We start from the raw sequence: 27,980 nt of genomic DNA, 5'->3' as shown, positions 1-27,980 counted from the left end.
GGCTCACTGCAACCTCCACCTCCTGGGTTCAATCAATTCTCCTGCCTCAGCTTCCTGAGTAGCTGAGATTACAGGCACCCACCACCATGCCTGGCTAATTTTTGGTATTTTTAGTAGAGACGAGGTTTCACCATATTGGCCAGGCTGGTCTTGAACTCCTGACCTCAGATGATCCACCCGCCTCAGTCTCCCAAAATGCAGGGATTACAGATGTCAACCACCGTGCCTGGCCCGAATTTGCTTTAAAATTATAAAAGGCCAAGTGCAGTGGCTCATGCCTGTAATCCCTGCACTCTGGGAGGTCAAGGTGGGGGGATCTCTTGAGGCCAGATGTTCAAGAACAGCCTGGGTAACACAGCAAGACCTCATCTCTTAAAGAAAAAAATTTTTTTTTTAATTAGCCAGACATGAGGGTGACGCCTGTAGCTGCAGCTGCTCGAGGGGCTGAGGTGGGAGGATCACCTGGGCCCACGGAGGCTGTGGTTACTGCAGTGAGCTGTCATCACACCACTGTACTCCAGCCTGGACAATGGGGTGAGACTGTCTCACAAAAAATGAAAATAAATTGAAACATTTATGAGGTGGTTAATAGATAAAACGAAGTTGGGCACATGGTAAAGTCGGGGCTGAGTTATGGGAGGAAAGGGTTCATGATATTATTCTACTTATAGGTATGTTTGAAAATTTCCGGAGTAAATAAAAAGTTTTAGAAATGGGATTATCCACCTGAAAACATATTTTTTCATTTCTCAGCTCTTTGCTATGTGGTTGCTTTAAGCCCAGCTTTACAGATTATGGCTGCCCTACAAAACTGCTCTCATTTGCCCACAATAATCACTCATCTAGACTAGATGAGAAGCAGTACTTGGAGTCAGGTGAAAATGTGTCTCACCATCATTTGCTTAGAGAATGCTAGAACCGAGAGCAACTTTGGGGTTTTCCAACTGTGTTTTAAAGAGTCTCAGCCTGCTGCTAAAAGAGCAACTCCTATTTGCTCTTTAAACTAGAGCAGGACAAGGAGAATGTTCTGAGGAGAGATGTCTCCGTTTTCCCAGAGACATTCCTGACAATAAGCTGGGCAACTCAACTTGGGTTTGTCAACGTAATTCTCATGAATCTAGACTCACTCTGCCTTTTTTCTTCCTAACACACTCAAAGTGACTCCATGGCCTAGCAGCTTGTTAGTCCTGGATGAGGTTTTCAAATTGGAGCCCTATTCGCTGGATGACCAGTCTAGTCTTCTGCCAAGCGGGCACTCTCTCTCATTTGTTACATCTCCAAATGCACTTTTGTGGGAGAGATGGATGTCACATGGAATGAGACTGGCCTGCTGGTTTTTAGTCCTCTGCTTCAGCTGCTGCCATTCAACCTGCCAGTCTGTTCCAGGTGTCCAATCTCCTCTGGCCTCTGATAACAGACAGCTGCTATGGCAGGACTGCCAACAGTCGGCCTACACCACAGCACAGTGGTGCCCTTGTCTGACCTCCATGCCTTTTAGGATACCAGCGTCTTCCTTTACGATTCCTCTGAAAGCTTCTCATTGCCTGCTCCTTGGTCCCTAGTTTCCTTTCTCTCTGGGGAGAGTTGAGATAGGCTTGTTTCCAGCTTGTGAAAGAGGTGGGCTCTACAGCAGAGCTGCTTGTGCTTCTAGTGATGCTACTCATTCTTTTTATTGCAACTCTCTACTTTCCAGGACAAGTGTTCTAGGGAGTGGGGAGGAAAAGGAGAGCACAGACTCCCATTGTCTTGGGAACCACTGTCTCCTCCAGCCCCCACCCCTCACCACAAATCTGGCTCATTCTGGGCAGGGCTCTTGCTCTTTCCCTTACTGCTCCTGGGTTCTCTGAAAATCAGAGGTGTAGCTTAAGTGCTACTGGTCACTACATAATGAGGAGTTACCCCAAATACTTCCTGATAGACAAGGGTGGTTTTCTTTTTTTTTTTTGAGACAAAGTTTCGCTCTTGTTGCCCAAGCTGCAGTGTAACAGCGTGATCTCGGCTCACCGCAACCTCCACCTCCCAGGTTCAAGTGATTCTCCTGCCTCAGCCTCCTCAGTAGTTGGGATTACAGGCGTGTGCCACCATGCCCAGCTAATTTTTTTGTGCTTTTAGTAGAAATGGGGTTTCACCATGCTAACCATGGTCTCAAACTCCTGACCTCAGATGACCCACCCGCTTCAGCTTCCCAAAGTGCTGGGATTACAGGAGTGAGCCACTGCACCCAGTCATGGGTTTTTTTCTACCCATGGCACCAGAAGGTCTCTGGGTGGGGTGACTTGTTGCTAACTCTATTCCCTGACCTAAGGAAGTCTAAGGCCAGGCCATCTATCCCGTATCTTTAGGGAGTGAGATTTTATTTTATCAGCTTTTTTTTGAGACAGTCTTGCTTTGTCACCCAGGCTGAAGTGCAATGGCATGATCTTGGCTCACTGCAACCTCAGCCTCCTGAGTAGCTGGGACTACAGGTGCTCACTACCACACCTGGCATGGTAGTGTATTTTTAGTAGAGAAGGGGTTTTGTCATGTTGGCCAGGCTGGTCTCGAACTCCTGGCTTCAAGTGATCTGCCTGTCTCAGCCTCCCAAAGTACTGGGATTACAGGCTTGAGCCACCGTGCCTGGTCTAGGGAGTGAGGTTTTAAAACCAAGGTGGTTTTATTCTAGTGATTAAATGTATTCATGTTAAATTATTTTTATTTACCATTAACAACATTTTTTCATTGTAATCTTACTTCCAGGAAGGTATTTTCTTAGCTTACATTTTCAGCCCAAACAGGTAAATTCGGTGCATTCCTTGTGTAAATGCTCCGTGTGCAGTGACAACTGATATATTATACTCCTCTTTTTGTGGCTGCCTAAAAACTAGAATCTAAAGCAGTCAGAAGGGTGAATGCACTAAGCAAACATCTGGAGTCCTAATCTACCATTTCAGCAAAATAAACCTCTGAGATTCTCAGCCACATTTACTACAGAACTCTTTATTCAAGTTAATAAAGCGCAAGTAATTAGAATCAGATGAAAAAAAGTCCCTAAAAAATCCTTCCCTATCTCAAAATTGTAAACATATTTTGCATTTTCTTCCACAGTATTTAAGTTTTGAACTTCCATATTTAAGTGTAAGATTCACCTAGAATTCGTATTTGAAACAAAGATCCATTTTTTTTTTCTTCCATGTTAAATGACTATCCAAGCACCATTTACCAAACCATCTAGTCTTTCCCTCACTGATCTGCTATGCTAGCTCTATTACATATACCAGGATGATAAATTTTCCTTTTCAGTAAGTTTTATCTCCTTCAGAAAGTCTTATTATTACACTCTTTTTTTCCCAAGACTTATTCCTAGGTATGTGACTTTTTAAAAGTGACTATAAAGATCTTCCCTCTCAGTTTTAATTGCAGTTTCTGTCTGTTGATGATACACAGAAATGTAACGGGCCGATTTTGTATACAGCAGCCTGGCCAAACTTTCTTATTCTAATAACTTCTACAGGTTTTCTACAGAGACGATCATGTCATCATATTTTGTATTTCTGAGTTTTATGTGTATGTGTCTGGCTGTGGCCTCCAAATAATACTGAATAAAAAAGATAACAGCAGGCACCTTCTTCCTGATAAGAACTGTTTTAATGTGTTATTATCAATTAGTTTAAGTTTTAACCAGATTGCTTTCTTCTATTTGTGATTTGCTAATGCATTAATTGATCATTCTCAATAACTGTTTAATTTTGTTGAAATGTTTAAAATCTATTAGGTTGACCATATGGTTTACTCCTTTAATCTATTCATGTTAACATAGTGAATGATGTTTACAGAATCATAACATGGATCCAATATTTTCAGATTCTGACTAATTTGCTCTCTGTTAGTATCATTTACACTGTATCGGGAGACACGGTTGAAGTAAATATCAGTATCTTTACCAAATAAAACAAGTTGGGTAAAACTGCTAACAAGTTAGAAGATTAGAGCTCAAAATAAACATAATAGATTAGGTCCAAGCGTAGAGAATTGCTCCTATGGAATGTGGCCAAGATGGCAATAAGCTCTGTAAATAAAAACCTGACTACAGTATGGTGTCAGCTAATTTTCCACAAAGCAACTTGATATTTTCTGGGAAAAAAGTACCACAGAAATGAAGCTGGTGAGATTTTAACAGCTTCTACATTAAACTTCTGTTGCGTGGCTAAAAAAGAAAATAATGGTTGAAAAAGCTTGTTCTACTTTACAAGAAAAAGTTAAGCTGGGATTTAATACTTTCTATGGGAACAATTTGTAACATTCTCTTTTCCCAATTAAAAAAATATACATTCTCTCTTAAAAAAATGTTTTATAATATATATGTTTCCCACGTCTCCCTAATTTTATGTATGTATTTCCCAGGGCATACTATTGGTGGCATGGGGTGAAGAGGAAATGCAAGGTTTCTATGGGAAAGTTAAATAAATAGTAAGTAAATATATTTTTTAATATTAAAGAAAACAGAAATCTATGACAAGGACAAATATAATTTTCACATGTATTTTAAAAATAAAACACAAGGCCGGGTGCAGTGGCTCACACTTGTAATCCCAGCACTTTGGGAGGCTGAGGCAGGCAGATCACAAGGTCAGGATTTCGAGACCAGCCTGGCCATTACAGTGAAACCCTGTCTCTACAGAAAATACAAAAATTAGCCGGGCGTCATGGTGCACACCTGTAGTCTCAGCTACTTAGGAGGCTGAGGAAGGAGAATTGCTTGAACCCGGGATGTGGAGGTTACAGTGAGCCAAGATTGTGCCACTGCACTCCAGCCTGGGCAACAGAGCTAGACTCTGTCTTAAAAACACACACACACATGAGTCAAATAAATTTCTTGGTCAATTCAGGCCAATCTCCCAGGTCATATAGCAACATATGCCTGTTTTTCTAAAACATAACCCAAACTACTATGAAGACAAATTATTCTTACCCATATAAAAATTGTCTATTATAATCACAGATTATCCATTATGCAATGAAGGGTACAGGCAAGAGGGATGTGATAGCACTGAATACCCTTTTTTCCTATTCTAAAATTAAACTTTTAAATTATGTGTGGCATATGCTCTATTGATTTGATTAGAGAAGAACTTTATGAAAAGAGGATTTTTTTTTTATCTTTTTTTTTTTTTTTTTTTTTTTTTTTTTTTTTTTTTTTTTTTTTTTTTTTAAAGATGGGGTTTCACCATATTGGTCAGGCTGGTCTCGAACTTCTGACCTCAGGTGATCTGCCCACCTCAGCCTCCCAAAGTGCTGGGATTACAGGTGTGAGCCACTGCGCCCGGCTTGAAAAGAGGATTTTTAAAAACTCCTATGAAAGCTACTTTTTAAAAACAGGAAATTATGTTTTCCCACATATTAGGCTGCTGACAATTTCCTAAGTTTTCCTCTTTCACCCTGAATAACTGAAGAACATCATATTACATTTATAGGTTTAATAAGATGCATCTCATTTATCAGTTCAACTTTTCTGGTTAGGTCACCTAGTTTCTTTGTATTCTTCCTTAGTGACCTGTCCTGATTGCATTCGTTTTTGAAAGTTTCATCTCATCTTAACTTTCACATTTGTACCATTCTGGGTTTGACTTTAGAACACAGAATGTATGAATATGGTATAATTCTGTCAAATGCAAAATAATTACTGTCATGATTATAGCACACATACCAAAGAACTGCCAGGCCCTGACAAGCAATAAAGAAATCCCCTGTAGCTACAGCAGAGGACAGCATCTAAGCACAATGCCTTTTCTGATATTAATAATACTAAATATGTGCATATTTCTTTGAACTTTCCAAAGATTTCACCTGTGTTCTCACCAGACTGGCATGGTGTATGTGTTAAATAGTTAAACACTATCTTCTCTTTAGAGATGGGTAAGTCTGCCAAGTTCACTGTTAAGTATTTCATGTTCTAAATAGAATTTTGTACTGAACTCCAAAGAAACTGATAGTAACTACAGAGGAAATCAGGAAAGGCATTCACTGCTGGACACATACTTTGTCATTATAAGCATGTTTAGAGGATAACCTCTAACCCAACAAAAGAAAACTCTGTTTTAATCTAGTTGGATACCTAAAACTCACTGATCTTTGAAAAATAAATACAAATTGAGACATTTTTGTTAACAAAGGGAAAATACACATAAGCCAGAGAAGTGATGCATACATTTTTTTCTAGAACAGTAGTCAAAACCAGTTGTGGCCAGAATCATAGTACAGAAATGGAATTAGAGTTACACAACCTACAAATATTGAACAAAAAACTACCTTCCAGAAATTACCATTAATAACTCCCTATCCAAAAAGTAGGTTTTACAATGACAACAGGATATATCCTTCACTAATCATTTTATAAAATATTTTACTATATGAATACTAGCAGGCATATACGCCACTGTCTCCATAAACTTGGGCTGAAATCAGAGAACTGTGGGTATCCATTACGTCTCATTAATTTGGGACAATCTCTAGGACTAAGCAATCAAGGGGATAAAAACATCCTAATGTTATTAGACAGTATAAAACAGGTCTGTTCAGCAACTTCTGGTCTTCATAAACATCTTTGTTTAAGTTTAACTAAACTGCACCAACAGGCTGGAAATACTGCCATTCATTCTTAATAAAACCAACTAGAAGATCAAATGACCAGAAACTAGAATAGCAATGGAAGGCAGAGTCATAAAAGATGTATGATGAGAAACGGCGCATAGGATCAGTTTCAATAGGTAGTTCTGAATAACCTTTCTAAATCACCAACTAAAGGATTTACACGCCCCTCTAAGAACATGGTTGCTAAACCCAAGTTTTGTACTCTGTTCTTGCAATTATAGATGATTCTCTTAAATGGACAGAGGAAAAGGTACTTAAGTTAAATGCTTTCTTTGAGGTGACAGAGCAATATAAATCCCCTACATAGGGAAAAATGAAGACAAGGCATACATTTCTTTATGAATCCAAATGTACTTTATCATAAAAAAAAAAAAAAGCAGCAGTGACAACTGTCAGAGGTGATCCTACCTGTGTTTCTTGATGCCGTTGGAGAGAGCATCTCCGCCACCACAATCTTTTTCTTCGGACATTCTGTGTTTTCTACTGCCCAAATGCTCTCCTTCCTCTTCAAAGGAGTGTGCTGTCACTGCTTCCAATCTACTCAGGGACCGTTCGGACTCAGAATCTGTGGCAGAGCAGGTTCATGGTTAATGAATTGAACTTGGGTGCGAGGCTTCGGTAACAATGGATCCCTCCCTTCATGCATCAGGCTTTGAAATATAAGCAGCCTACTTTGTCCCTCAACAATCCATCCGTTAACTACCTCCTCAGGGATTTCACAGAACCTGCACCCAATAAGGCTGAAGTGGATTTATCAAACAGATGTACACTTATATAAGCTTACAAGTAAACAGGTCTGACATAGTAAAAGACATCTCTGAAGCTTACCCAGTTCTTTAAAAAATCATATTCAGTGGTTGCCCCCAAAATTTCCACCTCTTTCTTCCCTCACAAAGCATCTTAAGGATAACTTCCAAAAAAATTTAATTTCTAAAACTCATGTATAATGAAAAAGCTGTAGTAGCTAGCTGTCCTTATGAGAAGTTGAATTTACATCCAATACTGTAGACATAAAAGCAAAGTAATTTTAAAAATACTTTTAAAAAGTTGGGTCAGTGGCTCACACTTGTAATCTCAACACTATGGGGGCCTGGGGCGGGAGGACTGATTGAGGATAGGAGTTCAAGACCAGCCTGGGCAATATAGCAAGACCTCATCTCTACAAAAGTTTTTTTAAAAAATAACAGCCAGGTGTGGTGGTGTGCACCTGTAGTCCCAGCTACTGGGGAGGCTGAGGTAGGAGGATCATTTGAGGACAGGAGTTGAGACTGCAGTGAGCTATGATCACATCACTGCACTCCAGCCTGGGCAGAGTGAGACCCTGACTCTATACAAAAATAAATAAAATACTTTTAAAAATACTTTTCCCAGGATGATAATACTTAAATTTTCAAGGACAAAAGCCTGAAGCATCCCCACAGTAATTGTCAGGCAGGCATTCTTAGGATAGAAATATCACATTTCCAATTGGCTACATATTCAGAGTGGTGCCATCTGCTAGTTTGGGAAGAAGACAATGCATTTTTGTAGATGACAGTAGAATTTCCAGGCGCTTTCATATTCTTCATCTCTTTTGAGCATTTCAAGGATGCTTTCACAGAGGTGAGGGAGGACAATGTGGTTATTAACAAGGGCTAATGGTCTCTCATGGCTTGTGACACTATAAAATGGGTATGTTTAGTGAGTGGGCGAAACAGGATTTGAACCCAGGTTTTCTGATTCCTTGTTTAATGTTTTATGTATTTCAGCTCCAAACAGCAGTCACTCCATTTCCATCACACTTTAAATAAGTTTTTATTAAAGTGGAAATTCAAGATGACCTCTAACTTCCCATCTTGAGCACAGGACAAGCCTTCATCCTCAGCTCTAGGAAAGCTCTGACACACGTTCCAGCAAACTTCCTATTTCAATACATTTATCAACAATCTGCTAAATTTGTATTATAGCAAAACTGGTCAGGATATAAAATGTTTTACTGCTTTCTTTCCCCACTACAGCATTACATATTTCAACAAAAATCACAGAACATTACCTTTACCACATTAGGCTGACTCAGGAGAATGACTGCTGGGCTAGCCCAAGTACAGGTTGGATAATGCACCTTGAACTACCCTATGACTCATCTAAGTGACTTGCAGAAAGGGTTTTAATGTTGGGAAAGTTTTGTTTTCTGCAAATATAACTTTAGTAAAATTTCTGAAAATATAGTTTTGTTCTGTCCTATACCTTATAACAAAAAAAAACCAGAGGTTTTCTTTTTCTTTTTTTTGAGTCTCACTCTGTCGCCCAGGCCAGAGTGCAGTGGCATGATCTCAGCTCACTGCAACCTCTGCCTCCTGGGTTCAAGCGATTCTCTTCCCTCAGCCTCCTGAGTAGCTAGGACTACAGGCATGCACCACCATGCTCAGCTAATTTTTTGTATTTTTAGTAGAGATGGGGTTTCACCATGTTGGCCACGCTGGTCTCAAACTCCTGACCTCAGGTGATCTGCCCACCTCAGCCTCCCAAAGTCCTGGGATTACAGGTGTGAGCCACTGCACCTCACCAGAAACAGATATTTCAATAATACATTTAAAGAGACATTTATTATTCATTGTCAGTTTTGGCAGAAAGAAACATAATATCATTGAAAAAAATTAAAGACCAAATAAATAGTCAGTAAGAGGGGAACAGTTGCCTGTCAGATGAAATAAGTTGTTAAAATTATGTTTACAAGAATAACTTAATGAAATAGAAGATTGTTTTTAACATACATAATGCTAAGAGAAAAAAAAATCAGGATAATGCTTTGAAACTCTAAAATACAAGCAAAGAAATAATTTCTATCTGCACTGAAGAAAGATCAGTTTGGTTCAGGTAAGCAGATGTCTAAAAAAATGGGAGAAATAGGCCAGGCACAGAGGCTCACACCTGTAATCCCAGCACTTTGGGAGGCCCAGGCAGGCAGACCACGAGGTCAGGAGTTTGAGACCAGCCTAACCAACATGGTGAAACCCCGTCTCTACTAAAAATACAAAAATTAGCCAGGCGTGGTAGGGGGCGCCTGTAATCCCAACTACCCAGGATGCTGAGGCAGGAGAATCGCTTGAACCTGGGTGACAGAACACGAATTCGTCTCAAAAAAATAAAGAAAAAGAAAAAAAGGGGGCAATGTAATGACAGAAGTTTGTTTAGGGCACATGCGGAAAGAGATCAGTCAGTTTTCTAGAGGAGGCACAGGGTTGTGAGGAAAGGCTGCAGAGGAGAGATGGTGCGATGGCAAATCTTTAAACAGTGGAACTGGTGCTCAGGCAGAGGTGTGGGATGTGCTGGAGGGGGCAGGAACAAGACCTGAATCAGAGATGTAACAGCCATCTTGGGGTGGAGGGTCGGGGGTGGGTGCGGTTCCACTCACACATTGTGAAGTTTGTTTCATACGAGAAAAATAAAAACCAAAAAGTCAAAAAATAATTTTGTCTGTACTAGTCAGTATTATTTAAGATGCCATATTAGTTTATGATTCAGATGTCATGAAAATCATAAAGCAACAAAGCAAAATACCTCAAGCATTTATGCACGGGATAGTGTGTTTGCAATTTAAGAGACACAAATCATAAGGCAGGGACGTGCCCACCTAAAAAGAATTTGTTTTGCAAAAGCAGACAGAGTAAACAAGAAACACTAAGAGCTTCTATGAAGCAAAGACAGACTTCACAGAACAAGATTTCAACTCAGTGACTATACAAGCTGAAGATCCATGACCCTCGACCTCATCAGACACATTGAGAACTCCCGCGTGGACCACTGCGCTGACCCCTAGGAATGCTCCATCAGATGACAGTGCACACCCTGTCCTCTGTGATTAGCAGCCTCTGACTTACCCCCTGCCCCTCTCTGTCCTCATTCTTCTCCCTGTCTCCCTACTGCTTTCTTCCCCCTCCCACTCCTGACCCTTACTCCTCTCCTCTCTACCTTGCTCCCTAACTTCTTGCTGTAAAATATTCAGGCTATCCCCACCCTTCCCCTGAAAGGCTCTGAGAAAGGTCACTAATTACTTCCACATTGCAAAGTCTAATGGTCATTTTTCAACTCTTAGTTTGACTCATCCACCACATCTGATGCTGCTTAATTAGCCCCTCCCTTCCTTGTACCATGTGCAAGGCCTGTGAAGTGAAGGAAGCATAAAATCTGGTCCCTGCGCATGGTCCAGCACAGGGGAAGTGCGAACAAATGAGTTCAGTAGATTTCTCTAGGTGATAATAGAAGTCTGAATGGGAGCAGTGGGCCACAAAGGAGGCATTAGTCAATTTTGTAGAGTGGAGAACAGAGTATCAGGAAAGGACTGTGGCTGATGATTGAGCTGAGTTCACTGACAAGGAGTAAGAGTAGGGATGAGGACAGTCACAAGACAAGAGCTGTCCCAAGCAGTAGGAACAGCATGGGCATCACAGCGAGGAATGGAGTGTGCAGTGGGATGGCAGCAGAAGGCACAGAATGGGTGGACATGAAGCTGTGAGTCAGTCTTAAAACTGACTATGTAGGATAAGTAAAAATCAAATGCAGGCCAGGCAAAGTGGCTCATGCCTACAATCCCAGCACTTTGGAAGGCTGAGGCAGCTGGATCACTTGAGGTCAGGAGTTCGAGACCAGCCTGGCCAACATGATGAAAACCCATTTCTACCAAAAATACAAAAATTAGCCAGGCATGGTGGCACTCACCTGCAATCCCAGCTACTCGGGAGGCTGAGGCAGGGAAAATTGCTTGAACCCAGGAGGTGGAGGTTGCAGTGAGCCAAGATTGTACCACTGCCCTCCAGCCTGGGTAACACAGCAAAACTGTCTCAAAAAAAATTTTTTTAAAGAAACAAACAAAGAAAAAAGAAATCAAAAGCAGGTAGTGGGGGAAAAAAATGAAGCTAGGGATGAGGTAGTCTCTCAATACATGTCATGAGGTTCTTTACATCACTAGAGAGAAATCATAAACTCTGAGCTGTCTAGTTTCAAAGGCAAACAAGGAAACATCAATTATATGATTCACAGTGCCTGTGAAATAAAAACTAGCTGCTTAAAAGCCAAAGCTCAGCGATTTCCAGTACAATGAATAGAGAAATGTGGAATGTATATAGTGTGAAATAATTTGGGCTTACTCTGTCAGTAACAGAGAACCATTCTTGAGAGATTATACCTTCAACGCCTTGGTCACACCAGTCGATCTCTAGTATAGCGTCATTTCATGTGGAGACTTGTAGTTTTAGAGTTATTTAAGTTTAAAAATGTTTAGCTCAATACCAAAGAGGGCACAGCCACTGCAGAGGTTACTGATGGTCAAAGCCTATCCATAGAAGTTATTTTCAAGTCTCCCTGAAAAACAAATCAGTGCCACATCTCAGTGTCTCTGAAGTGATAATTTAATCCTTTTTTTGTTTGTTTGTTTTTCTTTGAGATGAAGTCTCGCTCTCTTGCCCAGGCTGGAGTGCAGTAGCACGATCTCGGCTCACTGCAACCTCTGCCTCCACATTAAGCGATTCTCCTGCCTCAGCCTCTCGAGTAGCTGGGACTAAAGGTGTGCATCACCACACCTAGCTAATTTTTAGTAGAGAGTGTTTTTTTTTTAGTAGAGACAGGTATTTTTAGTAGAGACAGGGTTTCACCATGTTCCCGGGCTGGTGTTGAACTCCTGACCTCAGGTGATCCACCCGCCTCAGCCTCCCAAAAGTGCTGGGATTACAGGCGTGGACCACCACGCCCTGCTGATAATTCAGTCTTAAAATTGTGGTTCTTCACTGTTGCCTAGACACATAAATATCAAAATGTTAGTGGGCTATAATATAGTAATGCCTTAGTAGAAGGCATGAAGTAATGGGGAGAGGGGCATCCTGCCTCCCACGTGCTGGTTACAGTGCTCTCTTGCAGTAGGGTGAAGCCACAACACCCGGGCTTTCAAAACAAACAAGGGGAGGGAAGAGGGAGGAATGGGGAGATGGTAATTAATGGGGATGGAGTTTCAGTTTGGGATGATGAAAAAGTTCTGGAGAGAGACGGTAGTGATGGTTGCACAGGAATGTAAAGGTACTTAATCTCACTGCACTGCACACTCAAAAAGGACCACGTTGGAAACTTTATGTTATTTACCACAGTAAAAACAACAACAAACAAACGAACAAAAACCAAGCAAACATGCAAAAACCTGTCACTCAAAAGCCAGTGAGCTGTCATGTTGGAGGCATGAGCTACTCTGCCTGGTTAACTCTTACCCCACTGCCAGGAACAAAACATGGCCACATGGAAGGAAAACTGGTCAATTTTTCTAAAGCTATGTTTTTCAATGCAGCAGAAGGAAGTTTTTTTGTTTGTTTCTTTTGTTTTTTTGAGATGGAGTTTCGCTTTTGTTGCCCAGGCTGGAGTGCAATGGTGCCATCTCAGCTCACAGCAACCTCTGCCTCACGGGTTCAAGCGATTTTCCTGCCTCAGCCTCCTGAGTAACTGACATTATAGACACCCACCACCACGCCCGGGTAATTTTCTATTTTTAGTAGAGACAGGGTTTCTCCATGTTGGTCAGGCTGGTCTCGAACTCCCCACCTCGGGTGATCTGCCCACCTCAGCCTCCCAGATGCTGGTATAATATGCATGTGCCACCGCACCTGGCCACAAGTTATTTTTACAATATACATAACTAGGTTTCAGACAATGGCAACCTATCATTATTCTTTTTATTTTCCACTGCATTTTCCCCTTAACAAACATACATGTTTCTATAACAGGCAGAGCCACTCAAAAATTTTAGGATATTTCACTGACCCCTGAAAAACAGCATAAAAGATTTATGAAATAGCCCTACATTATTTACTGAATCTTTTTTTTTTTTTTTTTTGAGACGGAGTTTCGCTCTTGTTACCCAGGCTGGAGTGCAATGGCGTGATCTCGGCTCATCGCAACCTCCGCCTCCTGGGTTCAGGCAATTCTCCTGCCTCAGCCTCCTGAGTAGCTGGGATTACAGGCACGCGCCACCATGCCCAGCTAATTTTTTGTAGTTTTAGTAGAGACGGGGTTTCACCATGTTAACCAGGATGGTCTCGATCTCTTGACCTCGTGATCCACCCGTCTTGGCCTCCCAAAGTGCTGGGATTACAGACGTGAGCCACTGCGCCCGGCTATTTACCGAACTTTTGATGAGCACTTAGGAAAACCTGTATAGCACTGAGTAATGATGGGAAATTGAATACTTGATAAGCACTTATTTGTGGGTTTGTTTATTCCCATCTAGTTCCAAAAGGATTCAAGTGACTCAATTGATAATTATATTTTACAGAAAAACCATCAAGCCATGCACAGTGGTGTGCACCTGTAGTCACAGCTGCTTGGCAGGCTGAAGTGGAGGATCACTTGAGCCCAGGAGTTTGAGACTGGGCAACAGAGCGAGACCCTGTCTCTTAAAAAAAAATTAAGAAATGTCAGAATAACACTTTGAAAAACAGACTATATTTTACAAGATAAATGCTCTAGTTTATAGAAGCATTGAAGGTGGACAGAATCTTTACCTGATTAATTTCTCAATTAAAACAGCAGTATTAATAGAAATAAAATTTAAAACCCCACTAAGTTTGCTTTAATGTGATAGGTCTACAAAGGCCCAGATCTTTAAAGTTCTTTTTTGTTTGTTTGTTTTGAGACAGTCTTGCTCTGTCATCCAGTTGGGAGTGCAGTGGCATGATCTCGGCTTACTGCAACCTTTGCCTCCTGAATTCAAGTAATTATCCTGCCTCAGCCTCCCTAGTAGCTGGGATTATAGGTGCCCACCACCATGCCCAGCATTTTTGTATTTTAGTAGAGATGGGTTTCCCCATGTTGGCCAGGCTGGTCTTGAACAACTGACCTCAAGTGATCCACCCACTTTGGCCTTTCAAGGTTCTGGGATTACAGACATAAGCCGCTGCATTCAGCCTCAGATCTTTGAAGTTCTGCCCATATTAGAACTCAGAATTATTTTAAACACATTCAGATTGAACACAGTCTCCTTTCTCATCAAAATAGCTTGGAAGTCAACAAATGGCTATCATTGGGTCATGGTGACTTTAACTTTACTCCAGAATTCAGAAGATCCTGACCGCTGTGCTCCTTTTTTTACTGAGTAGGAGAACTATCCAAGTGTTGATTTGTTAATTTTTTTCTACTATGAAAAGGCTGAAAGAAGAGGCCATAAAGTTCACAATATAAACATGCCAACAATTCTTGTAAGTTATCCTCATAAGCACTTTTTTATTCTGACCTTTGGAAACTAGCCTGAGAACAAACAGTACACAAAGCAGCAAGATGTGGAAGAACTGTGGATAATATCCAAGTCACTCTTCCTCCTGTTATTGAAGGTAACAGAAGACAGCCAGGAAATGCACACATGCTCAATTTAATACCTTTATTGTTTATGGTTTCCCACGTACCAGGCATGTTCTGAAAATGTCCAAAGCAACCCAAGGTACAGCTTAAAATATCAGTGCCAAATTTTTATTTAGCCTTGAGGTATAACTGCATAAACTCAGAAATAGCTCAGTAAATATGAAGAACGCAAGGAAAGTAAACATAACCTATCACATTTAAAATAAATCATAAACTGAAAACCAGGATGAGTCCAGAGGGGATTGGCAAGAGACCGCTACAATAATTTACTAAGGAAGTGACAAACGCTTGAAACAGATTCTTGGCAGCAAGCAACAAGAGTCGGAGACATTCTACACAGATCCTCTCTGAATGATGTCCAAGGTCAAAATTAGCCAAATGGTAGAGTATTGCTTGTGACAGAGTTTCTGAAAAGTACCAGCTTGTCCCCAAGCAACTAAATCTACTACTGTTTTCTACAACTGGCAAAATCTGTTCATGTGATTGAAGGTGAGGAGTTATACAAACCAGCGTGTGGGCTCCTGGAACTGTTATGTGGATCTATTTGAGCTACCAAATCCAGAGCTTCCCAATTTCTCTCGATTTCTCAACCTTATTTTTAGGAAGGTCACATTACACGTTAACTCTACAAAGAAAATAATTCTAGAACTAAAGCCACTTGCAGAATAGTCCATAGTTAGAAAACAAAGTATTTTCCTGTGGCTTGGATTTAGTAAGTCAACGTTTACTAAGTACCTACCACACATCAGGTCAAGCGCAAGTTGCTAAAGCAGTTTGGAAAGATGAGTGAGATATGGCTACTGCCCTCCATGTATTCAAGATTTAAAAGACAAACTCTTACGACTGCTGAGAAATGCTAAAACTGGTTTCAATTTCATGATATAACTATGTATTGGTTTTGCCCATCTACGCTATCGGATTTTATGCATTATTCATGCACATTTCAACCAAAATAGCATTAAGGGGAAAGCTTAGCAAGAAAGCCTTTCTAGAGCAACTGATCTCAACATGTTTCTAAAAAGGAATATGAACACACAGTAAGAACAGTAATGCATTCTGAACTTACAATATTCAAAGGGCAGGAATTTTCCGTGAAACTGCTCTCACACTAGTACTGAAGAACAACCATCGTGAAATTATTTATTTAACTGGTAGTAAGTGTTTCAAAGACAACTCCTTAGCAGATTATTAGAGATTTCTAAAGTCATGCACCTTTAGTTTTCTCTCCTTTAACTACTCTTTATCTGTCCCCTCCCTGGTATCAACTCTCCTATCGCCAAATTGATTGTAAACTCCTTGGGAACAAATGTCATTTTCTAATATTAATGCTATCTCATCCCTGCTTCCTCCTATGCTACCCATCCCTACTCTCCCCTACAGAATCCAAAGTGGTAAATATAGATGCATAAACTCACCATGCACTCCTGATTATCTTAGGCTCATTATTGAAAACCAGTATATTTTTAGGGAGGACAGAAATATCAATGATATTTGTTCAACAACCTGCATTTGACAAGCATTTAGAGAACTCTGATTTGTGCTATGTACTTCAGAAATATAAATAGATACGGTCTCTATTAACTTTTTCTTTCTTTTCCTTCCTTCCACCCCCCCATTATCTTTTTCATTCTTTTCCTTCCTTCCTCTCTTTCTTTTTTTCTTTTTTATTTTTTTGGGAGACAGTCTTACTCTTTCGCCAGGCTGGTGTGCAGTGGCGCTATCTCAGCTCACTGCAACCTCCGTCTCCCAGATTCAAGCGATTCCCCTGCCTCAGCCTCCTGAGTAACTGGGACTACAGGTGCGCGCCAGCATGCTCATATTTTTTTTTGTATTTTAGTAGAGACAGGGTTTCACAATGTTGGCCACACTGGTCTTGAACTGCTGACCTCAAGTGATCCACCCACCTAGGCCTCCCAAAGGGCTTGAATTACAGGTGTGAGCCCCTACAGGGTCCTATTATCTTAGAGACAAAATGCAAGGAGGCTATAAAAGAGGTGTAAACCAAGGAAACACTAAAGAAGAAACTAATTCTGCCTGGAGGAGTCAGGAAAGGCTACCCAAGAGAAGAGAGATTTGAGAGCCTTTGTAGAAAAAGTAAACACAAAGAAAAAGTAACACTGATAGGGTAGAAATATATACGAAGAGCCAGGCACAGTGGCTCATGCCTGTAATCCCAGCACTTTGGGAGGCCAAGGCGCATTGAGCACCTGAGGTCGGGAGTTCGAGACTAGTCTGACCAACATGGAGAAACCCCGTCTCTACTAAAAATACAAAATTAGCTACACATGATGGCGCATGCCTGTAATCCCAGGTACTCAGGAGGCTGAGGCAGGAGAACTGCTTAAACCCAGGAGGCAGAGGTTGCAGTGAGTCAAGATCGCACCATTACACTCCAGCCTGGGCAACAAGAGTGAAACTTAGTCTCAAAAGAAAGAAAGAAAGAAAGAAATATGAAGAACGACTTTCTTCTTCTATTAAGTATTTCTATAACTTTATTTGCAGAATAGTTTATTCACAGAACTAGTGGTTTCTCATGAAATCTTTTTGCTTCGATGCACATGAGTGTCTAGCCCTTTCCCAGGAAGTGTTCCCTTACAGTTATATCCGAAATTTCACTTGACATAATCATTTCATTCTTTAAACACACCCACACCCACACACACATTGAGGACAAAATGTGATGCTTCATTAAACTTATCTCCTTTTAAATAAGTTTACACAATGGAATTTAATCAAATTGTGGGGAAAAAATCTGTGTGCTTTATGTAGTTTTATGAAATGTTTAGTCACTGAGCATACTGGAAAAATAATTTTCTCAAGCAATCCCAGGGGGCTGGAAAAGTTCTTATCCTACACTGCTGGCTCTGCAGAAAGGCTTGTTTCGCTTACCGTATGAGTAGATTTCCACTGATCTTGCTTATCTGAAAAAGCTTAAAGGGATATGATAAAGGGAAACAGGAAACCATATGGACTTTAGATCTAATGAAGTTATCCCTTTATTTTAAAGTAACATGAGTTAACAACTTTTTTAAAGATTAAACATTTAGTGAAAATGTTTTTAAAATCTTTTAAGAAGAGTAATTTGAAATAAGCCTTTTTTTCATACCTTCTCAATATCAGGATACTCTTGATTTCATCTATCGTCATGATTTAGCGGTTAAAATGAAGCTTCAAATGAGGTGGAAGTTTGTATACTTATCCTTGCTCTTACCTAACTGTGCATCCAACTGTCTGACTCACTACTGCATCTGCAGCCTGGAGGCGGCACTGGTGCATTAAGTGGAGGGAACAAGGGGACAAGATGAGTGTGAAGAGGCAGCAGGGTCTGGATCATGTCAAGAGCCTTGGAGGTCTGTGAAGGTGTCTGAGTTTTATTTTAAGTGCAATGAGAAATCACTGAAGAATTCCAGGTGAGGGAATGCGACGATGTGATTGTCAACAAAGGATCACCATGGATGGTGTGTACACCAGGATGAACTTCAGCAGGCTGAGGCCATTTATATCTCCAACCATTTATATCTCTTTATAAAAGGGAAGGAGCGGGCCAAGGCTAGAAGCACCGAGACAGTTAAGAGGCCAGACAAGGGAAGGTACAGTGAGGGTGACGATAACAAGAGCTAACATCTGCCAGCCCCTTAGTGTGCCTGGCACTGATTTAAGTACACTACAAACGTGTATCGGTGAATTCTTTGCAACGATCCTAGGACCCATTTGCAGTTGACAAAATGAGGCACAGGACAGTGAAGTAACTTTCCCAAAGGTAAGGGAATTGGTAGAGCTCTGACTCAGCAGGAGCCTTCAGCTTGAGCACCTATACTTTTTTTCTTTTCTTTTTTTTTTTTTGTGAAACGAAGTCTCACTCTGTTGATAGGCTGGCATGCAGTGGCATGATCTCAGCTCACTGCAACCTCCACTTCCCGGGTTCAGGCAATTCTTCTGCCTAAGCCTCCCAAGTAGCTGGGACTACAGGCCTGTGCCACCATGTCTGGCTAATTTTTGTATTTTCAGTAGAGACAGGGTTTCACCATATTGGCCAGGCTGGTCTCAAACTCCTGACCTCATGATCCACCTGCCTTGGCCTCCCACAGTGCTGGGATTACAGGAATGAGCTACCGCACCTGGCCCCGAGCACCTATACTTTGCTACCCTCCATTAGGAGAACACAGATGAATTCAAGGTATGATTTGAAGGCAGAATGGCCAGGCCTCGATTCTGTGTCTCACAGGAATTTCACGGATCACTCCTAGTTTCTGGCTTTAGGAGATGAAAGAGGTGCCGTTTACAAAAATGAGGTCAATTCTAGGAGAAATAGGATCTGGGAAGAAGAGCAATATTTATTTTTTACATATAAAGCTGACAGCTCAATACGTAAGTCTCTAGCAAGAGATCAAGGTTGGAGATATAAATTTGGGGACTGTGGCAGTCAGGACAAGGGCTCCCCAAAGACATCTATGTCCTAATCTCTGGAACCTGTGAATATGTTACCTTTCACAATAAAAAGGACTTTGCAGCTGTGATTAAGTTACATATCTTGAGTTGGGGAGATTATCCTGGATCATTTGAGTAGGTCTAATGTAAAGCCATGGGTCTTTATAAAAGGGAAGGAGCAGGGCCAGAGTCACAGGCAGCCAGAGAGAGACTGGAAGATGTCCCACTGCTAGCTTCCCAGATGAAGGATGGGGCCATGAGCCAAGGAATGCAGGCAGGTCCCCAGAAGCTAGAAAAGGCAGGAAAACAGTCTCTCCTAGAGCCTTTAGAAGAAACATAGCCCTGAAGACACCTTGATGCTGGAACTTCTGACCTCCAAACTATAAAAGAATATATTTGCATGGTCCACCATGCCACTAATTTTGTGGTGATCTATTATAGCAGCAATAGCAGACTAATATAGAAACTTTTAGTATTTAAAGTTGTACAGTATTGAAAGTGTAGGTGAAGGAAGCAATAACTAAACAAAAGTCTCCTTGAGAAGTTACAAGGAGACAGGTACCAGGACAAATGAGGAAGAGATGGCCTTAATGAGAGGCTACATCTGTTCTCTTGTAACAGAGTGAAGGAGGAAATGGGGATGGAGCCTAGTGTGTAGAGACTACAGTGGCAGGAAGATGAAGTCATTCCCACATGATAGCTTTGATGATTTCAATGAATTGGGTGGCTAGGTCAACAGCAAGTCAGCACTTGACAGGGCATCTGACTCTTAATTTTAATGTAGTTTCTATATTGTGCCAAATTGTTCCAAGATTTTTAGTAAGAAATAGTGGGAGTAGCCACAGAAGGGCTACTATGTTCATGCAAATGTAACAAAACTCAGGTGTGCTATTTGAGGCAAGGAGGAGAAAATGCTTGGCATCTGACCCTCACTCCATTTCCTATAGCCAAGGCAGGATGTGCTGATCAGCCCAGGCATGTGGACTGAGCCTCAGGATCCTTCTCAACACAGCAATCCACAAAGCAGCAGATCCTGCAAACCAATCTGAATTGGCACTTGAGGTGAAATTTATTTGCCAATCCTGATCTAGGGACTATAGTTCTTTTTCTCTCTTCCTCCCAGAGGAGATGACTATTAAAATATTACTGAGAGGCCAGGAGCGGTGGCTCATGTCTGTAATCCCAGCACTTTGGGAAGCCAAGGTGGGCGGATCACCTGAGGTCAGGAGTTCGAGACCAGCCTGACCAAGGTGGAGGAAACCCTGTCACTACTAAAAACACAAAATTAGCAGGTAGTTGTTGCGGGCTCCTGTAATCCCAGCTACTCAAGAGACTGAGGCAGGAGAATCGCTTGAATCCAGGAGGCGGAGGTTGCAGTGAGTCAAGATCATGCCATTGCACTCCAGCCTGAGTGACAAGAACAGGACTCCATTTAAAATATATATATATATATATATATATATATATATATTACTGAGAAACAGAAAGATAGTGGCTGCTAGATGTCTATCAAGAAGAGAAGGATTAAGGAAACTGTGCCATCATTATATTACGGACTATTATGCAGCCTTGAAAAAGATGAGCTAGGGCTTATAACACTGACAGGAAAGATTTCAAAGACAAGTTGTCAGGAAAAAGTAGGTCCAGGGCAATTACACTGCTCCTTTCATTCATGACTTAAAAAAATGTGTATATAGGCAAGCACATATATACGTGATGCTCAAAAAAGGTCTGTAAAGGAGTATATCTGGCTGTTAATCAGAGCCTCTGAGGAAGAGGAGTGCATGATTAATTGGGATACGGGGTGAAGAGAATTTCACTGGGTTCTCACATACTTTTATATTGACTTATTTAGAACAGACATGGGGTTCTTCAATAAGATTTTTTAAAGGTGTTTTTGTTTGTTTGAGACAGGGTCTCATTCTGTCGTCCCCATGCTGGAGTGCAATGGCACAATTACAGCTCACTGCAGCCTCTACCTCCTGGGCTTACGTGATCCTCCCACCTCAGCCTCCTGAGTAGCTGGGATTACAGGCATGCACCACCAAGCCTGGCTAATTTTTGTATTTTTAGTACATGTTGCCTGGGCTAGTCTCGAACTTCTGGGCTCAAGAGGTTCTCCCACCTCGCCCTCCCAAAGTGCTAGGATTACAGTTGCTCAGCCACCACGCCCGGCCAAAAAGTCTTATTTTTAAAAAAGAACATATAAGACGAGCAAATGAAGTATCTGGGCTCTTTTATATTCCCAGCTCTATCCATTTAGACCTAGACTCCCTCTTGCAATTTTCCTTTTTGGATGCTCCCCATAGAAGAAGTGCCGCTGGACTTGGCACAAGGTGGACATGTAATAAACGTCAGCAGTCTTAAGTGTCACTCATTCTCTCTCCAACCTCCCTCAGATATGCTAAATGCTTGTCACTCATTCCATCGATCCCAAATCCTACCTTCTCTTCCCAGCATGAGTCACTCTGTTCACAAATCCCATAACTAATTGACAACACCATCATCATTATAATCTTGTTTGTCCAACTGTTATCAAATCTGGCTATGAAGATTACTTTTTCCCTTTCTTTTACTACTAGCAAACCTCTACTTAAAAAAAAAAAAAAAAAAAAAAAAAAAAAAAAAAAAAAAAAAACCCAAAAAAAAAAAAAAAAAAAAAAAAAGAATAACAAAAATGAGAATATTGCATAGTAAAACCTTGAAGGTGTACCTTTGTTGAGGTTTATTTTTACTTTTATTAGGTAAAAGTAAAGGTTTATTATTAAAGATTTGTTAATAGTAAACCTATTAATTGCTAATTAAAAGTTTTTGTTATTAAAGTTGAAAATAAACTGTGGATACCAATTGACAAAGCTCTTGGTTGAGTCAAGATTCTTATTTTTTCCTTCCAACTTTATTTTTTCTAGTTAAAAAGAAAAAAAGCCTGTATTAACTTTATAATTTAAATTTTTTTAATTGAAATTTTCTTGTAGAAAATGATCATGAAATGCTGTATAGTAATTTTATGCTTTGAAATGCACATTAATCGACATTTTTCTAAAAATTGCTGGGTTTTGTTGTAGTTAACATGTGAGTACTTTTCTTTTTATGAAAAGCTTTGTGAGTTAAGGAATTAATGCATTTTCTTTTTTTTATTCAGTATAAAATTAAAACTATCCAGGATTTGGTGAGTTTAAAAGAATCAGATCGTCACAGTCTACTGCACTTCCTTGAAGATGAAAAATATGAAGAGGTTATGGCTGTCCTGGGGAGTTTTCCATATGTGACCATGGATATAAAATCACAGGGTAAGTGGGAGGTTTCCCTGTTGAACGTTGCTTCCCTTTTGATAGACTAGTTCTCATTATTTGACTCAAGATTCTCAAAACACTTTACTAATGACATAATTTGTTATTAGACTTTACCTGTCAGATTTACTATGTTGGAAAATGATTTATACCTAATAGTTTGAGAACACTGATAGAGTCCTACTTTCATTATCCTCATAATGGGATGAAGTCTGAGCACTCTGCTCAGTAGTTCAACTTTTAGGAATTTCTTAACTTTCCAAAGAATGTTGAAGACTTCCAGGCATAATAAAACAATACGATATTTGAAATATATTATTAGTGTGAAAGAAATAGCTGCCTAAATTTTTAAAATCTAACTTATTTATGTTAATTAAATGTTGAAAATTGCTGTTTTTTCTGCCACATTTCATGGGTTTTTCTTGTCCTACCAATATATTTTCTTTGAGGGAAAATTTTCTTCCTATATAATTGTCCTGTGTTTCTATTTCAATATCTGAATGGTTTTAGAATCCTGAGAGAATTAGAGACCGTCTGCTCCATTCTTTCATTGTGGTGGTGGTCTGAACTTTAACATTCACTAAGTTACTATTATGAGATATTCTTTTGGGTACCAAGAATACAGGGATGTATTAATAATGGTTTCTGTCTTTATTTTATTTATAAATAATTTTTGAGACACGGTCTCACTGTATTGTCCAGGCTGAGTCCTGTGGTGTGATTTTAGCTTACTGCAATCTCTGCCTCCCAGGCTCAAGTGATCCTCCCACCTCAGCCTCCCAAGTAGCTGGGACTACAGGTGCACACTACCATATACGGCTAATTTTATTTTTTTGTATTTTTAGTAGAGACAGGGTTTTGCCATGTTGCCCAGTCTGGTCTCAAACTCCTTCGGTCAAGTGATCCACCTGCCTTGGCCTCCCACAGTGCTATGATTATAGGTGTGAGCCACCGTCCCGGTTTTTGTCTTTAAAGAAAACTTATTGTCTAGTTGAAGCAATAGGATTAAAAACAAGATAAGGGCCGGGCAGGTGGTGTCATGCCTTTAATCCCAACACTTTGGGAGGCTGACGCAGGGGGATCACTTGAACCCAGGAGTTTGACACCAGCTTGGGCAACATAGTGAGACCTTGTCTTTATAAAATTAAACACACACGCACACAGACAAACACATGGTAACATATGCTAGGCATTAAAGTGAATGACACAGACCTTGTACCATTTATTTATACAGCAAATATTGAGTGCTGTACACTCTTTTAGGTGCTAGGGAAGCAGTGGTAACACAAAGCCTCTGGTTATTGAGGTTGTATTCTAATGGGAATTGGGGATAAGTAAATGGATCCCAAAGATTGGCATGTTTGGGAAAGGAAGGTGGACAGTGCCATCTGATTTCAGTTTGGCTGGAGTGTAGCATACATGTGAAAACTTGGTTTGCTTTGGTGGGGAGTTGGGGTTGCCTTGTGGGGCCATGAGTTTTCAAACTTTAAAAATACTAATCTAAAAGCTATAGTTAGGACTGTGCTGATTTAATGAAACTGTCCAAATAAAAATTTAGTTTGGGACTTAGAGATACTTTTCGATATTAAGAACTGTTATAAAAGTACACGCTTCTTTCCTTTTTTTTTTTTTTTNCCCTTTCTTCTACTGCTAGGAAACCTCTACTAATAATGTTCCTATTCAATTGTTTGACTTCATCAATTAATTGCTTCCCCATCAATCTACATCCTACCAACATCATTTTCCTTGTCCTATATTATCATAGCATTTTAACTGCCTTAACCTAATCTTCAGTTCTCATCTCTACTACCTCTCACCATGCTTCCTCTCTTTCATTTCCTATTATGAATTTGAGCCTTCACTTCAAATACACCAGGATTTCCTGTGTCCATGATCAAGTGTTGTGAAACTCGGTAATTGTATATGCTCACCTATTATATATGCATTTAATTTTCTCCCATACAGCAATGAAGTTTTCTCAGTCTCACTGATCTCTAACCACCCCCTTCCATGTTCCTTTCACCTCTCCTACCCACACCTGCCTCAAAAAATTTGAAATAAATTCCAAAAAGGTCAAAACTAGCAGTACCTCCTCTCATCCTCGAATCTCCATATACATTTCCCATTTTTTAGCACTGAGTACCACCAGGCACTTTCTAACCACTGTCTAAACAGACAAACTCATTTAGTCATCATACAACCTGCTGAAATTGACACTATAATGATCCCATTTTAAATAGGAGGAAACTATGAACAGGGAGGTCTTGGAACATGCCCCAGGTCACACAGCTGGCTAGTGACAGGCTCTGGAGTTCATGTTCCATGCAGAAAAGCTGTGCTGCCCTTTAGCGTGTGTTTCTGAGGCAAAGTTAAACACCTTTTCTCTGCTCCAGACACATCGTGGTTACACCTCTACTGTTGTACTTAGCATACTATGCTATCACCAAGCACTTGCGCTTGGTTACCTGTATTCTTTATTCAAAGAACTCTTTGAAGACAGAAACTGTCTTGTCTGTCTCTCCTTAGAATATGTGCTAGCTCCTGGCACTAGGAGGTATTCAAGAAATGGTCACTCAATAAAGAACAAATCAAACATGGGCAGTTTTAACAGCACTCCAATCCGAGCCTAGCATACATCTTCAGAATAGGCAGACTGTTGATGAATTTCATTCCAAACTTTCAGAATCTGGCCTTAATAACATGACACACAAAAATACATAGTCTGGGGAGCTATACTGATACATCGCTTTCTGTTTATTACCAGAAACTCAAGGTGACATCCACTCTAAGGTAGTGGACTCAAGAGGACCTTGCTTATTTAGCTGGTGGGCACTAAATCACCAACGGTGCAGAGGGAAGGATGCCAAAGTTACCTGACAGCGCATCATAGAACTCGTCCTCACTAAGGATGCTGGCGGGTGGAGATCCTTTCACCAGAGACTGCTCTAATTCATGATGTTCAGTGGCTAGCGTCTCCAGCGCCTCTGACAAAATTTTGTTTTTTTCCTGTTCTTGTTCCAATTTAAAATTCCTCACCTAGGAGAAAACAGATATATAAAAAAGATTTCAGAGTGACAGGAGACACAGACTTACTCAGAGGATGTGAAAATTATTTGCTTTTGATCCTGTTCAATTGCAACGTCAGAAATGAAAACAGTCGTGTTACATGCACATGGATGAATGAGCAAAATTACTAAACTAATTTCGTTCTTCCCATGGGGCCTTTTCATGCAACAGCTTAGCTAATGAAAATAGATTAAGAACTAGCAAACAAATTCAGCTCAAATGATCAGGATCCTGGTATAAGAACATCAGTCAATTCAGAAATCATATAGATTTTTTAAACATAAAGAATATTTCTCTCTCAACATTAAGTACACAATTCAAAAAACAGTTTCGGCATGTCTTTGAACAAATTTTTTTTTTTAATTCTAGATATTAAAAAGCAAACCACATCAAAGCATGAAATAAAATCTCTCAGTTTACTTCCAAAATAGTTAATAATACTTGGTATACCAAAGGAAGGGAAACAGGTTGCCTGGTAATGACTATAAACATTCTATTTTCATTTTTCTTTTCTTTTCTTTTTTTGACACAGAACTTCATTCTGTCACCCAGCTGGAGCACAGCGGCACAATCTCGGCTCACTGCAACCTCCGCCTCTTGGGTTCAGGCTTTTCTCATGCCTCAGACTCCTGAGCAGCTGGGATTACAGGTGTGCACCACCACACCTGGCTAATTTTTATATTTGTAGTAGAGACAGGGTTTCACCATGTTGGCCAGACTGGTCTTGAACTCATGACCTCAAGCGGTCCGCCCACCTTGGCCTCCCAAAGTGTTGGGATTACAGGCGTGAGCCACCACACATAGCCTATTTTTCATTTTCCAATTCTATATTTTGGTTTCAACTCCACATTTTATCTTTAATTTAGTGTACTAAAAAAAATTAAAAGATTATCAAAAAGGCAAAGCTTGGTTTGATTTTTTACTATTTGAAGTTACAATCTATTCCTCCTACCTGATGCAAGAGCATGTGAACCTTTGTGTCTGAACAAAACCCTCTAGAATTCAAGTCACCTAATCCTTATAAAATAGCATGTACTGGATTTCATACAGATGGTTTTGCCTATTTTCGTATCAGCAGTCTGGAAATCACTACTATTCCCTGATCTTACTGGACTTCCAGAGCCAACGTGCACTACAGACAGGGAGGAGCAGGAAAGCAGGGGTCCACTGTAAGTAGCAGCAGAGTCTTCTCAAAAGTCTCTTGTTCCTTAGTTTAGGAACAATTAGAGGTTTCTACTATCACCCAATAATCTAATCACAAGTCTTCAACTCAGTGGTCTTCAAACTATTTTTTTTCAATTGAGCAACAGAACCTATTTCTCAACTATAATCCCAACATATAAAATCGATGTTTTCGAAAGCAGTTGTGTGCTGGGTGGCGCTGAATGGAGAAGCCCCACTCCTTTGACTTTCCCCTCCCCTCCCAGACGTCCCCTCTAGGGCCCAAACCCAGGGGATATTCCAAGTTTGAAAAGCACATGGTACTGGTACCAAAACAGATATATAGACCAATGGAACAGAACAGAGGCTTCAGAGTAACATCACATATCTACAGCCTACAACCATTTGATATTTGACAAACCTGGCAAAATCAGCAATGGGAAAAGGATTCCCTATTTAATAAATGGTATTGGGAAAACTGGCTAGCCATATGCAGAAAACTGAAACTGGATCCCTTCCTTACACCTTAGACAAAAATTAACTCAAGATAAATTAAAGACTTAAATGTAAGACCTACAAACCATAAAAACCCTAGAAGAAAACCTAGGCAATACCATTCAGGACACAGACATGGGCAAAGACTTCATGACTGAAACACCAAAAGTAATTCCAACAAAATCCAGAATTGACAAATGGGATCTAATTAAACTAAAGAGCTTTTGCACAGCAAAAGAAACTACCATTAGGGTGAACAGGCAACCTACAGAATAGGAGAAAATTTTTGCAATCTATCCATCTGACAAAGGGCTAATATCCAGAATCTACAAGGAACTTAAATTTATGAGGGGAAAAAATAATCAAAAAGTAGGCGAAGGATATGAACAGACACTTCTCAAAAGAAGACATTTATGAGGCCGACAAACATATGAAAAAAAAGCTCATCATCACTGGTCATTGGAAAAATGCAAATCAAAACCACGAGATACCATCTCACACCAGTTAGAATGGTGATCATTAAAAAGTATGGAAACGGCC

At 40.3% G+C, this 27,980-nt stretch overlaps 1 protein-coding gene across 6 annotated transcripts in view; it reads right to left on the bottom strand.

Moving 5' to 3' along the window:
- Positions 1–27,980, bottom strand: part of OSBPL1A (oxysterol binding protein like 1A) — a 244,758-nt gene that overhangs the window by 56,741 nt on the left and 160,037 nt on the right. For all 6 annotated transcript variants that reach the window (XM_017498470.1, XM_017498487.1, XM_037727959.1 and 3 more), the window contains 2 exons: positions 25,592–25,754; positions 7,036–7,192 (listed from right to left, as the gene is read on the bottom strand). In XM_017498470.1, the coding sequence (XP_017353959.1) occupies positions 7,036–7,192; positions 25,592–25,754 (320 nt within the window). The remainder of the gene's footprint in view (positions 1–7,035; positions 7,193–25,591; positions 25,755–27,980) is intronic.

The sequence above is a fragment of the Cebus imitator genome, unplaced genomic scaffold, assembly GCF_001604975.1.
Source record: "Cebus imitator isolate Cc_AM_T3 unplaced genomic scaffold, Cebus_imitator-1.0 Scaffold12, whole genome shotgun sequence".
Lineage (NCBI taxonomy): Eukaryota > Metazoa > Chordata > Mammalia > Primates > Cebidae > Cebus > Cebus imitator.
The sequence above is the reverse complement of the archived record's forward strand: the minus strand, read 5'-3'. Positions and strand labels throughout refer to the sequence as shown.